This window comes from Labeo rohita, chromosome 20, assembly GCF_022985175.1.
Source record: "Labeo rohita strain BAU-BD-2019 chromosome 20, IGBB_LRoh.1.0, whole genome shotgun sequence".
Classification (NCBI taxonomy): domain Eukaryota; kingdom Metazoa; phylum Chordata; class Actinopteri; order Cypriniformes; family Cyprinidae; genus Labeo; species Labeo rohita.
The window spans coordinates 29707790-29722882 of NC_066888.1; the positions used below are offsets into that span (position 1 = coordinate 29707790).

Here is a 15093-nt window from a genome sequence, read left to right on the forward strand (position 1 = left end):
TAGATAAAAGAAAGGCGATAGATAGATAGATAGACAGATAGATAGAAAAAGAAAAAACAGAGAGATGAAGAAAGAAAAATATAGAGATGAAACAGAAAAAGAAAACCAAAAGTAAAAGTATAGATAGACAGATAGACAGATAGATAGATAGATAGATAGATAGATAGATAGATAGATAGATAGATAGATAGATAGAAAAAAGAAATGAAAGAGAAAAAGAGAAAAAAGTAGATAACAGAAAGAAAGAAAGAAAGTAAAAGAAAAAGATAGATAGACAGACAGATAGATAGATAGATAGAAAAAGAAAAAAGAAATGAAAGAGAAAAGGAGAGAAAATAGTAGATAACAGAAACTAAAAGAAAAGAGATAGAAAAAGAAAAAAGAAATGAAAGAGAAAAAGAGAGCAAAAAGTAGATAACAGAAAGAAAGAAAGTAAAAGAAAAGAGATAGATAGATAGAAAAAGAAAAAAATAGAAATGAAAGAGAAAAAGAAAGAAAGAGAAAAGGGTAGACAAAAGAGACAGAAAGAAATGGATAATAATAGATACAAAAAGAAAAAAAGAGATGAAAGAGAAAAAAAGAGGAAAAAGTAGATAAAAGAAAGAAAGACACAATATATATAGAAAGAAAAAGAAAAAATAGAAAGATGAAAAAGAAAACCAAAAGAAAGAAGAGAGAGAAAAATGAAAGAGAAAAAGTAGATAAAAGAAAGAAGTAAAAGAAAAGATGACAGAAAAAGAAAAAAGAAATGAAAGAGAAAAAAGTAGATAATAGAAAGAAAGAAGAAAGTAAAAGAAAAGATAGATAGATAGATAGATAGATGGATAGATAGATAGATAGAAAAAGAAAAAAGAAATGAAAGAGAAAAAGAGAGCAAAAAGTAGATAACAGAAAGAAAGTAAAAGAAAAGAGAGATAGAAAAAGAAAAAAATAGAAATGAAAGAGAAAGAAAGAAAGAGAAAAGGGTAGACAAAAGAGAAAGAAAGAAATGGATAATAGATAGAAAAAGAAAAAAGAGATGAAAGAGAAAAAGAAAGAGAAAAAGTAGATAAAAGAAAGACACAATATATATAGAAAGAAAAAGAAAAAATAGAAAGATGAAAAAGAAAACCAAAAGAAAGAAGAGAAAGAAAAATGAAAGAGAAAAAGTAGATAAAAGAAAGAAGTAAAATAAAAGATGATAGATAGAAAAAGAAGAAAGAATTGAAAGAGAAAAAAGTAGATAATAGAAAGAAAGAAGAAAGTAAAAGAAAAGATAGATAGATAGATAGATAGATGGATAGATAGATGGATAGAAAAAGAAAAAAGAAATGAAAGAGAAAAGGAGAGAAAATACTAGATAATAGAAAGAAAGTAAAAGAAAAGAGATAGATAGATAAAAAAGAAAAGAAGAGATCAAAGAGAAAAAGAGAAAGAAAAAAGCAGATAAAAGAAAGAAAATAAATAAAAGGAGATACATGAAGATAGATGTGATAGATAGATAGATAGATAGATAGATAGAGACAGATAGATAAAGAAAAAAGAGAAAAAAAGTAGATAAAAAAGAAACAAAGAAAAAAGGTGAAAGAAAGAAAAAGAAAAAATAGATAAAAAAGAAAAAGAAAAAAGGTACATGAAAGAAAGACAAGATAGAAAGAATAAGAAACAAGATTTTGCTTCATTAAAAGAGAAATATTTATTTATTATAAATTATGTATATTTGTTTGTTAATTTATTTGTGTGTGTGTGTGTTTTGTGTCTTTTTACTAAGATTTAATCCTGTTAACCCGAAGTGTGTTGTTTAGATTGATATTTCAATAAAAAAATATCTAATAAATGTGCGTGGGAAGAGTTTTGCTCCTGGCTTTTTGCATAAATGCATTTCTATCTCATGCTATGGATTTTTAATTTCTCGTAAGTGTTAAATCAGAGTGCTTTTGTGCCCTTTATGTCAATTAAGAGAAATTAAATGCATTAATTTCCCACACGGCTAATTAAACGTGACGCCGTGACAAAAACAATTCAGTGTTTCTATGGCTGAGAGCTGACAGAAATAAAAGTCGAGCTGAAGACGTTGTGTATTTGCTGGAAATGTCATTCATAAGTGCAGATGTAAATTCTTTCTAAAAAAGTCTAATTGAACAGAAATGTGAATCTGAGCGTGTTATTTTTCTGCCTGATGCCGCTGTGTTGATCTATTGACTTCTTTTCTCTAAATGTGATGTTTCTAGAGGAATGCGCTTTGCCTCTTGCATTTGATTTGTGCATTAAGTTACTGCTGTTTTAATGACTTGAATAATTGAAATGTAAAGTGTATGATCATGTAGCACTGCTTCTGTGACAAGACCATAGAGGGTTTTGTGTTGCTGCAGGAGCCAAAATAATCAGCCGTCTTCATTAGTATTCATAAATCACAATCATGATTAAATTACAGTTACTTGATGAAGTAGACTTCATGTAATTTTGTTGGTTTGTATTGGAAAGCTCAGCATGCACTTGTGAAATGATTCATTATTATTTCACAAATAAATGCCTAAACATAGATACACAATCAGCAATTGTTGTGTTTTTGCTGTAACCATTAACGATCTTATCTGTGATCTGTGTTTTGTAGTATATTTGAACAATAAATTCATCAAAGTAAATAATAGCTAAATTGTTCAAATCAGTGCTAAATTGCAGATGTACCAATTTAGTGGTGATTTAATTACATTTTACTAAAATAAGCAGACTTCATTGCTTTTATAATTTCTGTTTTTTTTTTTTTTTGCTCAGGGTCTTTGCTTTGCATTTATAATGCCAGGAAATCTTGTTAATTGAAGGATGCATTTGAATAAACTAATAAACACATTTGTCACACAGTGTTGACTGTGAATAATAAATTGTTGCATTGCTTTTGATGTTCCTCATTTGGATAAAAGCTTCTGTCGAATGATTAAATGTAAATGTACATCTGTGGGTTTTTCTGGCTTTGTGATTTGTGGAGGATTTTTGAATGCATTTTCATGCATTGCAAACTATGATGCACATTTGTTAAAATGTCATTGTACTGTAAAAGACTATTTAAGTCATGCACATTAGGTGTTTTCTACCGGGCATCTACAGTTCTCCTGAATTGTGATATTAACCCTTTACCTTTTAATTTATATTTTGTTGAATTGTCCTTTATTAAAGAAGCTACTTTTGTAGTATTAACATTTACATGTAATTAAATCAAATTAAAAATGTGAAACTAGGTGATAAATGAATTAGATTCTGTTCTGTTATTAAGACAGTTACACTAATATTTGGTGTAATTTACTTTAAATGTTCTTTGCTATTTTTATTTAATTTAATGTTCTGAAAATTTCTGGCAAGTGGTTTAGTCACTCAGTTTTATTATAAATATTTAAACAAGAAAAATTTGTTTTCAAAAATGTGCATTTTATGCAAGAAACATGATCAAATGTGTTTTAAACATTGCTTTCTAATGCATTGATATTAATAATAATCAGTGATTTTTGACTGATCGATTAGTTGTTATTTTTTCTAGTACTTAAATTCTTTCTTTTGAACCATTTAATTATCTTTTCTCTCTTATGGTTTATTATATGATATGAAATTACAATTTATGGATCTTTCTGTAGATATGAATGATTTGTTTGATGTATATAAATATTTGTAGGCTATTTTTATACTTTTTATATTTGAAGTTTTGGCTCCTAGTTAAAAAAATGTAAACTACAAATCAAATGTATTCAATCTCGATTCTATCAGGTGGCAGTTTTACTTCGAATATTTAAATTAGTAAAAATCTTTTTAGTAAAAATGATTTTAGTGTGGTAAAACCGTGCATTTTATATAAGAAACATAACCAAATGTGTTTTTAAACATTGCTTTCTAATGCAGGTGATATAATGATACTGATAATAATCAGTGATAATGACAGATCGGTTGTTATATGTGTTTTTTTGTACTTGGTAAATCTCTCTCTTGAAGCATTTCTATATCTTTCTCTCCCATATGCATTATTATATGACATGAACTTACAGTTTTTCTACTTTCTGTAGATATGACTGATCCGTTTAATGTCTATAAATCTTTATAATAGGCTATTTGTATGTTTTTTTTAATATTTAAATTTTTGGCTCCTAGTTTGAAAACTATGAATCAAATGTATTCGATTCTGTCAGGTGGCAGTTTGAACTTCAAATATATAAATTAGTAAAAATCTGTTTTTGAAAATGAGTTTTTGATTTCAGTGAGGTTAAATTGTGCATTTTATGCAAGATCATGTTTTTGAGCATTGCTTTTGTAATGCAGATTAATGTTATATTGAGATTATTTCTAGTATATCTTTCTCTCCCTGAAAGACATGAAATCTTCAACAAGTGTTGGATCTTTCTATAGATCTGTGTGATATCTATAAATGTTTTTATAATCATATAATTTTTCATATATTTAAAATTTGTCTCCTAGTTGCCAAATGCATTAGATTCTAGGTAGCAGTTAGTGTAAAGACATATTGAGTTTTTCAAATGTGATCAAATGTGCTTTTAAACATTGCTTTTGTAATGCAGGTTAATGTAATATTGACAGATTGCAGTCTGTTGTTATTTGTGGTAAATCTTGCTTTTGAACATCTATATATCCTCTTTTTTTCCTGACAGACATGAAATGTTCAAGAATTGAAGGATCTTTCTGTAGATAGTTTCTGATCTGTTTGATATCTATAAATGTTTTTATAATCATACAATTTTTTTTTAGCTTAAATTACACTAGGAGCCGAATGCATTAGATTCTGTCAGGCAGCAGTTAATGTAAAGACACTAATATTCGGTGTGATTAACATAATGTACTTTATTTGCTTTTTGCTTATTCTTTAATATTCTTACATTGGAAAATGGTTTAGTGCCTCAATCGGGTTTACTACAAATATTTCGGTAACACTTTAATAAAGTTCATTAGTTAACTACATTAGTTAACATGAACTAAGAATGAACAATACTTCTACAGCATTTACTAATGCATTATTGGTTAATGCGCTGTGAACTAACATGAACAATAAACGTCTGTATTTTTATTAACTAACATTAACAAAGATTTATAAATAGTGTAATAAATTTATTGTTCATTGTTCATTCATGTTAGTTAATACATTGAAATATCAAGATTTCAATAAGCAAGATCTATTTTAAAAATCAGGTTTTTAATTTTAGCAATGAGGTTCATGAAATTGTGCATTTCATGCAAGAAAAGTGATCGAATGTGTTTTTAAACATTGCTCTTTTGATTTTGACAGATTGGTAGCTGTTGTTTTTTATAGTATCTCTCTTTTTAACATCTATGTATCTTTCTCTCATCATAATTTTTCCTGTAATGTTTAATTTTCTGGTCTGTTTGATCGTTCTAAATATCTATTTATAGATGATAAAAGCTCATTTGTATCTGTATTAAGTAAAGTGTATGTATGTGTGTGTGTTCAGAGTAAGCTGGTGATGGAGGGCTTCAGGAGCTTACGGGAGGGCGAGCAGGTTGAGTTCACCTTCAAGAGGTCGAGTAAAGGTCTGGAGTCGCTCAGGGTCACGGGGCCCGGTGGGGGCCCATGCTCGGGCAGTGACCGACGCCCCAAAGGGAAGGCCCCGCCCCTCAAACGCAAACCAAAGGGAGACCGGTGAGTGCGCCGAGCATGATGGGATATGTAGTTTAATATGTTTTGTTGCCATTTCTGTTATGAAACTAAGCTGGACTAAACTGGGTTGTTTTCATGTATTCACAGTTCACGCTGTATTTATTCCACATAATTTTAATATTAAATGGTTTCATGTGTGCTAAACTAAAGGTCAAATCTACAGTTTATTTTTATATCTATAGCTGTAGCAGCTGCTGCTGATTTTTCCAAACCTTTGTTGAGAATATTTTTTAGAAGTCAAAGTCTGCTTTTAATTTTAATTACAATAATAGTAGTATTAACCTACTAGTGTTTAATAATTTAAATAATTGGAACTATTGAAAGTTCTTAATTAGTAAAAGCTGATTTAAAGTCTTAATTAACAATCAAAATTTCGTTTGTTAACATTAGTTAACTACATAAACTAACTATGAACAATACTTCTGCAGCATTTATTAATCCTTAAGAAAGTTAATCATTTTTAAGATTAAAAATTTGTGTTAAATTTGCACTGTGAACATGAACATTTGGTAACATTTTACAATAAGGTTCATTAGTTAATTACTTTAGTTAACATGAACTAAGAATGAACAATACTTCTACAGAATTTATTAATGTTCAATAATGTTAATTTCAGCATTTATTAATGCATTAATAAAATCACAAGTTGTTTTTAACATTAGTTAATGCACAGAACATGAATTAACAATGAACGACTGTATTTTCAATAACTAACATTAACAAAGATTAATAAATACTGTAATAAATGTATTGTTCATTGTTTGTTCATGTTAGTTAATACATTAACTAACATTAACTAATGGAACCTTGTTGTAAAATGTTACTGAACATTTTTATTAACTAACAAAGCTTAATAAAAGCTGTAAAATATATTGCTTGTTAATTCACGTTAGTGAATGCATTAACAAATTAGTTAACAAATTAGACCCAAATTACTTGATGTTTTAATTTATTTTACTTATTTTAATATCTTGTAATATTAAATATACCTTGCATTTAAAAAAAATATTATTATAATAAATTAATATGCAAACAGAGCAGTGGAATCATATAATTGCATACTGCATTTAATTAATTTTAAATATTCTTTTATATGAAATAAATGATTTGTTTATTATTTGTGATTAATTTTTGATAGTGTACAGTTGATAAGCAACCAGTATTATTTGTCTAAAATCTTGTATTTCTGTCGCTCACAAGCATTTTTCATCAGACTCGCTGCTTTTGATTTGATGTAGACATGCGTCAGGGTTAAAATCCTCAATGCTCACATATCAGTTAAACGGCTTGGCTCTCCTTTTCTCTGTATGAAAGAATCAATTCCAGTATTGATAATGGTCTGTGCAGCCACATGAATTACACCTTGTACTTTTCAATGTAGGTGCCTCATAGTTTGGTTTCGCCAAACGCTTTTCTGTTCACGACTCGCATTGATTGTGAGTCTGTCTTCTACTTCCTGTTGCCATGGTGATCAGAGCAAAAAAAATAAAAAATACAAACTGAATAAGTCTTTTCAGTCTGTTGTGTTAAAGCTATTTATAAGTATGTATACGTGCATGTGTGTGTGGGTGGGCCGTTAATCATATAGTCCCTCACTATAGACTAGGCAACAAAAAACGAGACATAAGATGATGGACGTTTTATTAAAGACGACAGTGAAATGTTAAGATCGGGTGACACTTTCAGACCTGAACTGATGATTAAAAATGTATTTATGAAGAATTTTTTAATCTGATTAGAAACTGAACAGCTCATAAAACAGGCTCAAAAGGTACCATTTCTAAATGTGATTCATCAGTTTATTCCCTAAAGTCATCTGAAAAATGTAATTAAACAAGGCAGCTAATCAGAGACAGTGTAAATTTAACTAAAAACCTGCGGACAACTGATTTTATGTCAGATTATCAATTATTATTGCCTGTATTTTTAGTGAATACTGATGATTTGTAACTAAAAGTGTAAGATCATGTAATAATCATCTTAAATACATGAGTTTAATGAAGTTTTAGATATAAAATAATTGCATTTAATGGTTCTTTCTCAGTATCTGGAGTCTGGAAGTCAAGGAAAATTATACTTTTGAGATTTACAGTGTAAATATTACTAAAAAGCCTTAAGAAAACTGATTTTATGTTGGTTATTATTGCATGTATTAGTGATTACTGATGATTTGTAGTTTTAGATCATATACTAATAATTACATGACTTTAATAAATCTTTAGTTTAGATATAAAATAATTTAACTTTTTTTTTTTGTATCTAGAGTATGTAAGTCATAAGGAAAAATATACTTTTGAGATTTAAAGTGTAAATACTAAAAAGCCTTCCGGCAACTGATTTTATTTTAATTTATCAACTGAAGTACTAAAATATTGCTTGTATTTTCAGTACTTGCGTTTAATAAATAAATACTTGAGTTTAGTGAATCTTTAGTTTAGATGAATGGTTATATATATCAACTAATTGTTTAGTTTAACAGTTTTGTTTAACTAGATACTTTCCTTGTATCTAGAGTCTGGATGTCTATTTACAGTGATTTGTAGCTAAAGTTCAAGATCTTGCAATAATCATCTTATTACTTAAATAACTAGAGTCTGGATGTTGTAAGGAAAATTATGGTGTTTAGATTTACAGTGTAAATATGACTAAAAGCCTTTTAGACAATTGATTTTATGCCAGTTTATTGCATATATTTTTAGTAAATGCTGATAATTTGTAGCTGAAAATTCAAGATCATGTCGACTTAAATACAGTTATTACGTTAATAGAAATCTAGATTCATAATTTTTTATTTCAGCTAATTGTTTAATTAATGGTTCTTTCTTTGTATCTAGAGTCTGTATGTCATAAGGAAAATTATCCTGTCATTTCAAGGCATGAATTGAACTAAAAACCCCCAGAAAATTGATTTTATATCCATGTATCAGTTGAAATACAGAATTATTGTATGTATTTCGAGCGAATACGAATACAATAAATAAGTTTAAGATCATGTAATCTTCTTAATTAAATTTTTAGTTTAGATAAAAAATAATTTAGTTTAACATTTCTTTCTTTGAATCTAGAGTCTGGATATTGTAAGGAAAATTATGTTGTTGAGATTTACAGTGTAAATTTGACTAAAAAGCCTTCAGACAACTGATTTTATGCCAGTTTATTAACTAACTGATTTTATGTCAAATTATTAGTTGAAATACAGAATTATTGTATGCATTTCAAGGAAATACTGACGATTTGTAGCTAAAGTTCAAGATCTTGCAATAATCATCTTATTACTTAAATAACTAGAGTCTGGATGTTGTAAGGAAAATTATGTTGTTGAGATTTACAGTGTAAATTTGACTAAAAAGCCTTCAGACTGAAGTACTGAAATATTGCTTGTATTTTCAGTGAATGCTGATGATTTGTAGCTGTAAGTTCAAGATCATGTAATAATCATCTTAAACACTTGAGTTTAATACATCTTTAGTTTAGTTTAATGGTTATGTATATCGACTAATTGTTGAGTTTAATGGTTCTTTCTTTGTATCTAAAGTCTGGATGTCACAAGGAAAATTATGTTGTTGAGAAATACAGTGTAAATTTGACTAAAACGTCTTCAGACAGCTGATTTTATGCCAGTTTATTAACTGACATCTGATTTGATGTCAAATTATCAGTTGAAATACAGAATAATTGTATGCATTTTAAGCCAATACTGATGATTTGTAGCTGAAAGTTCAAGATCATGCAATAATCATCTTAAATACTTAAATATCTAGAGTCTGGATGTTGTAAGGAAAATTATGCCGTTGAGATTTACAGTGTAAATTTCAGTAAAAAGCCTTTTAGACAGCTGATTTTAATGCCAGTTTATTGCATGTATTTTTAGTAAATGCTGATGATTTGTAGCTGAAAGTTCAAGATCATGTAATGATCATCTTAAATACAGTTAATAGAAATCTAGATTCATCATTTTTTATTTCAACTAATTAAGTAATGGTTCTTTCTTTTGTATCTGAGTCTGGATATCATGGAAAATTATGCTGTCATTTCATGATGTAAATTGAACTAAAAACCCTCAGCTGATTTTATGTTAATTTATCAGTTGTTATAAAAAGCCTTTTAGACATCTGATTTTAATGCCAGTTTATTGCATGTGTTTTAAGTGAAAACTAATGATTTGTAGCTAAAAGTTCAAGATCATGTAATAATCATCTTAAATACTATAGGTATAATAATATAGGTTTAGTAAATTTATAGTTTAGATATAAAATAATTTAGTTTAACGGTTCTTTCTTTGTATCTATAGTCTGGAAGTCATAAGGAAAATTATACTAATGAGATTTACAGTGTAAATATTACTAAAAAAGCCTTCAGACAGCTGATTTTATGTCAATCTATCAGTTGAAGTACTGAAATATTGCTTGTATTTTTACTGAAGGCTGATGATTTTCAGGCACATGTAATAATCATGTTACATACTTAAGTTTAATACATCTTTAGTTTGGATTTAATAGATATGTATATCAACTAATTGTTTAGTTTAACAGTTCTTTCTTTGTATCTAAAGTCTGGATGTCTAAGGAAAATGATGCCGTTGAGATGTACAGTGTAAATTTGACTAAAAGCCTTTTAGACAGCTGATTTTATGCCAGTTTATTTTTAGTAAATGCTGATGATTTGTAGCTGAAAGTTCAAGATTATGTAATAATCATCTTAAATACTGTCATTAAGTTATTTTAGTTCAGTTAACTTCCTTTGTATCTTGTCTGTATGTCATAAGGAAAATTATACTGTCATTTTATGGTGTAAATTGAACTAAAAACCCAACTGATTTTATGTCAATTTATCAGTTGAAATACAGAATTATTGCATGTATTTTGAGCAAATACTGCTGATTTGTAGCTAAATGTAATCATCTTAAATACTTGAGTTTAATAAATCTATAATTTAGACAAATGGTTATGTATATCGATTCATTGTTTAGTTTAACAGTTCTTTCCTTGTATCTAGAGTCTGGTTGTCGTAAAGAAAATTATGCTGTTGAGATTTACAGTGAAAATTTTACTAAAACGCCTTTCAGACAGCTGATTTTTATGCCAGTTTATTGCATGTATTTTTAGTGAATGCTGATAATTTGTGGCTGAAAGTTCAAGATCATGTAAAAATCATCTTAAATACAGTTATTAATTTATTTGAGTTAAGTATTTATGGTTCTTTCTTTATATCTTGTATGGATGTCATAAGGAAAATGATCCTGTCATTTTATTGTGTAAATGAACTAAAAACCCTCAGTCAACTGATTTCATGTCAATTTATCAGTTGAAATACAGAATTATTGTATGTATGTTAAGCAAATACTGATAATTTGTAGCTACAAGTTTAAGATCGTGTAATAATCATCTTAAATGCATGCATTTAATAAATCTTTAGTTTAGATATAAAATAATTAATTGAACGGTTCTTTCTTTGTATCTAGAGTCTGGGAGTCATAAGGAAAATGATCCTGTTTAGATTTACAGTGTAAATTTTACTAAAAAGCCTTCAGACAGCTGATTTTAATGCCAGTTTATTGCATGTATTTTTAGTAAATGCTGATGATTTGTAGCTTAAAGTTCAAGATCATGTAATAATCGTCTTACAAATCTTCAGATTCATAATTCTTTATTTCAGCTAATTGTTTAATTTAATGGTTCTGGATGTCATAAGGAAAATAATGCTGTCATTTCATGGTGTAAATTTAATTTAACTAAAAAACCTCAGACAACTGATTTTATGTCAGTTTATCAGAAATACAGAATTATTGAATGTATTCAGTAATTGGAAATCCAAGAGCATGTAATAATCATCTTAAAGACAATCATAAGCTTAATAGAAATTTTCATATTAATAGTTCCTATATCAAATAAGTGTTTAGTTTAATGCGATCTATTGTCTGGGTGTCCTAAGGAAAATGAGATTTTTTTTTTTTTTTAATGAAATTCAGTTTTTATGTTGTGATTTCAAAGGCCAAAAATGTATGCATAGGGTTTTTTTTAATATAAGATTGCATTTTTAAATTTTCCTCGAATATTTTTATTACATTTTTGATGTTTTATTTAGATGTTTGTTTGTCTAAAATCCTGCATATGCAGCTGTGATGTTGTAGTTAACCCACTCCGCCATCTACAGGCTGAAAACAGTCAGTGCACATAAAGACAAACAGAAACTCAAAAGTCCAATTTACCCAAATACCTTGTTGGTTTCAAGCACCTATTTGAAACTCTATTAAATTAGAAGGTAACACTTTATTTTAAGATTATATACTTACACATGTTACATGTAATTACTAACAGTAAATAAATAACAGTAAATGATGCATAATTACAATCAATTAGCTCTAATCCTATAGAATATGTAGTTAGTTATTACTAATATTAGTACTTATTTGTCTAATTACACTATAAAAATGTTACCTTAAAATACATTGTGACCCATTAAAATAATTAGAACATGCAGGTATATGCAGGTTGGGGCAAGTTGTCCCATGTGTTTTTATTTAAATGCATTTCATTTAATACGACTTATTTTGACCAAAACATTCAGTTTCCATTTCCATTCAGTTTTATGATTATGATTTTTTTTAACCTGTAATAGACACATATATTTTAACAATTTTTTACATATAGTAACATTTTTCTCCAAAATTAATATGAATTGAATACTGAAAGAGCACTCCTATGAGAGACATGTAACAGCTTTGTAAGAAATCGTTTGCCTGTGACAGCAGACAGATGTAATTTTCCATTATTATACAAAAATAATGTATATGATGTCAGAATGCTGTGATCGACCAATCAGAATCAAGTATTCCGGAGAACACTGTAATCATGTATCCCTCCCTCCCTCAGTCTCTCTCTGTCTCTGTCTCTCTCACACACACACAGGCATTAGTGGAACTGAGAGATCTGATTCTCTATATTTAGAGCTATAATGTCATTTCCTACTCTCTCGTTTCCATGCACCGGAATTTCCTTGGCAACCGACGGCTCCATGGTAACATACAAGGTTTCTGTTAACTACTAGACAATTCCTCATGATCACAGTGACTTTCCTCATATCTAACAAAAAGAGATGGAAACCATATTTTTGCATCAAATTTGTATTGGCTGTGGCTATGAATCATATAATGCGTTTTTATTATATTTTAATGTAGGAATTGCTACTATCATGACTCCTATATGATTAAAACGATGCTTATTAAATACTGCAGTGTGGATTTTTTATGACAACAAATAGACTGGCAGTTTTTGAGTGTTTTTATAAAGGATGTTTGGTATTAGAGTGAGTCTTATCCTGTACTGCCCTCTAGTGACCAACACAGGGTTTGAATAAATCTCAAGAAAACAGGTCCAGGAACATAACATAACATAACATAACATAACATAACATAACATAACATAACATAACATAACATAACATAACATAACATAACATAACATAACATAACATAACATAACATAACATAAAATTCCTCCATATTTTCATTAATATAACAACAAGTGTATTAGAGCAAGTACAAACTTGATGCATACATACTTTATTATTAAAATACATTGTTATTAATTAGTTTGCATTCTGAATCTGATTAATTTTCTTATCTTAATGGTCTTAAAAATAGATTCTTTATGCAAAATATAATTTCTGATATCAATCACTAAAAATCTCAAACTCAATCCATGATTATGTAAAACGTAAAAAATTAACTTAAAAATTGGGGAAGCTTTTTTATTTATTTTATTTTAATTTATTTTATTTTATTTTATTTTATTTTATTTATTTATTTTGAAAAAATGTTTTTAATTTTTTTAAAATATTAACTTGGTTAAAAGTCGGGAATAAATAAGATTAATTAATTTTTTATTTCATTATATTTTTAAAGAAGTCTCGTATGCCCACTAAATTAAAAAGACATTTATAAGGTGACAATCTATGACAGATAAATGCTGTTCTTTCAATAAATGCAATTCGACAAGAATCCTAAAAAAGTATCATGGTTTCCACAAAAAGAATGATTTCTGAAGGATCCTCTGACACTGAAGACTGGAGGAATGATGCTGAAAATTCAGCTTTGCATCACAAGAATAATTACATTTTAAAATATATTCAAATAGAAAATAGTTATTTTAAATTGTAATAATATTTTACAAAATTTATTTTTTTATGTATTTTTGATCAAATAAATGCAGCCTTGGTGAGGCGAAGAAACTTTCAAAACATTTGAAAAAATCATAATTATTTCAAACTTTCAAAAGATAAGTCTTGTTTTCCAGTATATCTGTGGTTTGATTTGTAATATTTAGGATGATCATTTCTATAATGCTTTAATATAACCAAGCATTTTTCATCCGTCTGTAGGTGTTATAACTGTGGAGGTCTGGACCACCACGCTAAAGAGTGTGGCCTTCCACCCCAGCCAAAGAAGTGTCACTACTGTCAGAGTGTCACGCACATGGTGGCCCAGTGTCCCCACAAGAGGGCGCTGTCCCCCTCCACGTCTCAGGACCCCCAACGCCCCTCCACCTCCGCTCAGTCCCAGGAAGAGGGGAGCCGGTCGGGCTCGTCGCCCCGCGAGGGCCCGTCGTCCTCTCCGGAGGAAGCATCTCAACGGGGGAGTCACTCCCAGCGCTGGAGGAAAAGCCGGGACTGAAAGCAACCGAAAGGTTCCTCATCCAGACGAAGCCCGGACCCGAAATCATCTACCTCACATGGCCGGGTCACCGAGGAGACCCTCCCTCCCTTCCCGTGCAGCTATGGTATCAGCCCATGGGGGTCATGCGTGTACATGCGTGTTCTCACTGAGCAATCACAACAAACTCTGCGACTGACGTGTGTGTGTCTGTGTGTGTGCGTGACTAAATGAGCGAGTGTGTTTGAAGTACTATAGAATTACAAAGCAAAATAGATACAACATGAACCAGTGTTTTAAAAACAAGCATGAAGTCAACAGAATGTCATTTTACCTTCATAATAGTGAAATGGGCTATTGATTGAGTTCAAATGTTTGCTGCGTAAGTGACGTCAGTCAACTCGTTTCAGAAGAAAAGCAAGTTATCATATCATCATCATGATAACATGCACAGATAAAATATTCACTTTTTTTTAAAGGTTCACCCAAAAACTACAATTTGCTGAAAATGTACTCATCCTCGGGCCATTTGACATGTAAATAGGTGTGTTCTTTCATAAGATTTGGAGAAATGTAGCATTGCATCACTTGCTCACCAATGAATGTGAATGGGTGCCGTCAGAATAAGAGTCCAAACAGATGATAAAAACATCATAATAATTTACAAGTAACCCACACCACTCCAGTCCATCAATTTACACCTTATGAAGCAAAAAGATGTGTGTTTGTAAGAAACAAATCCATAATTAAGACATTTTTAAGTTCAAACCATTAAATGTGAGTCCATAAACTA

At 29.3% G+C, this 15093-nt stretch overlaps 1 protein-coding gene across 3 annotated transcripts in view; it reads left to right on the forward strand.

Moving 5' to 3' along the window:
• Positions 1 to 14861, forward strand: part of lin28b (lin-28 homolog B (C. elegans)) — a 30915-nt gene extending 16054 nt beyond the window's left edge. For all 3 annotated transcript variants that reach the window (XM_051137798.1, XM_051137799.1, XM_051137800.1), the window contains 2 exons: positions 5445 to 5632; positions 14030 to 14861. In XM_051137798.1, coding sequence (XP_050993755.1) covers positions 5445 to 5632; positions 14030 to 14321 — 480 coding nt within the window. In that variant the 3' untranslated portion in view covers positions 14322 to 14861. The remainder of the gene's footprint in view (positions 1 to 5444; positions 5633 to 14029) is intronic.
• Positions 14862 to 15093: the final 232 nt, after the last annotated feature.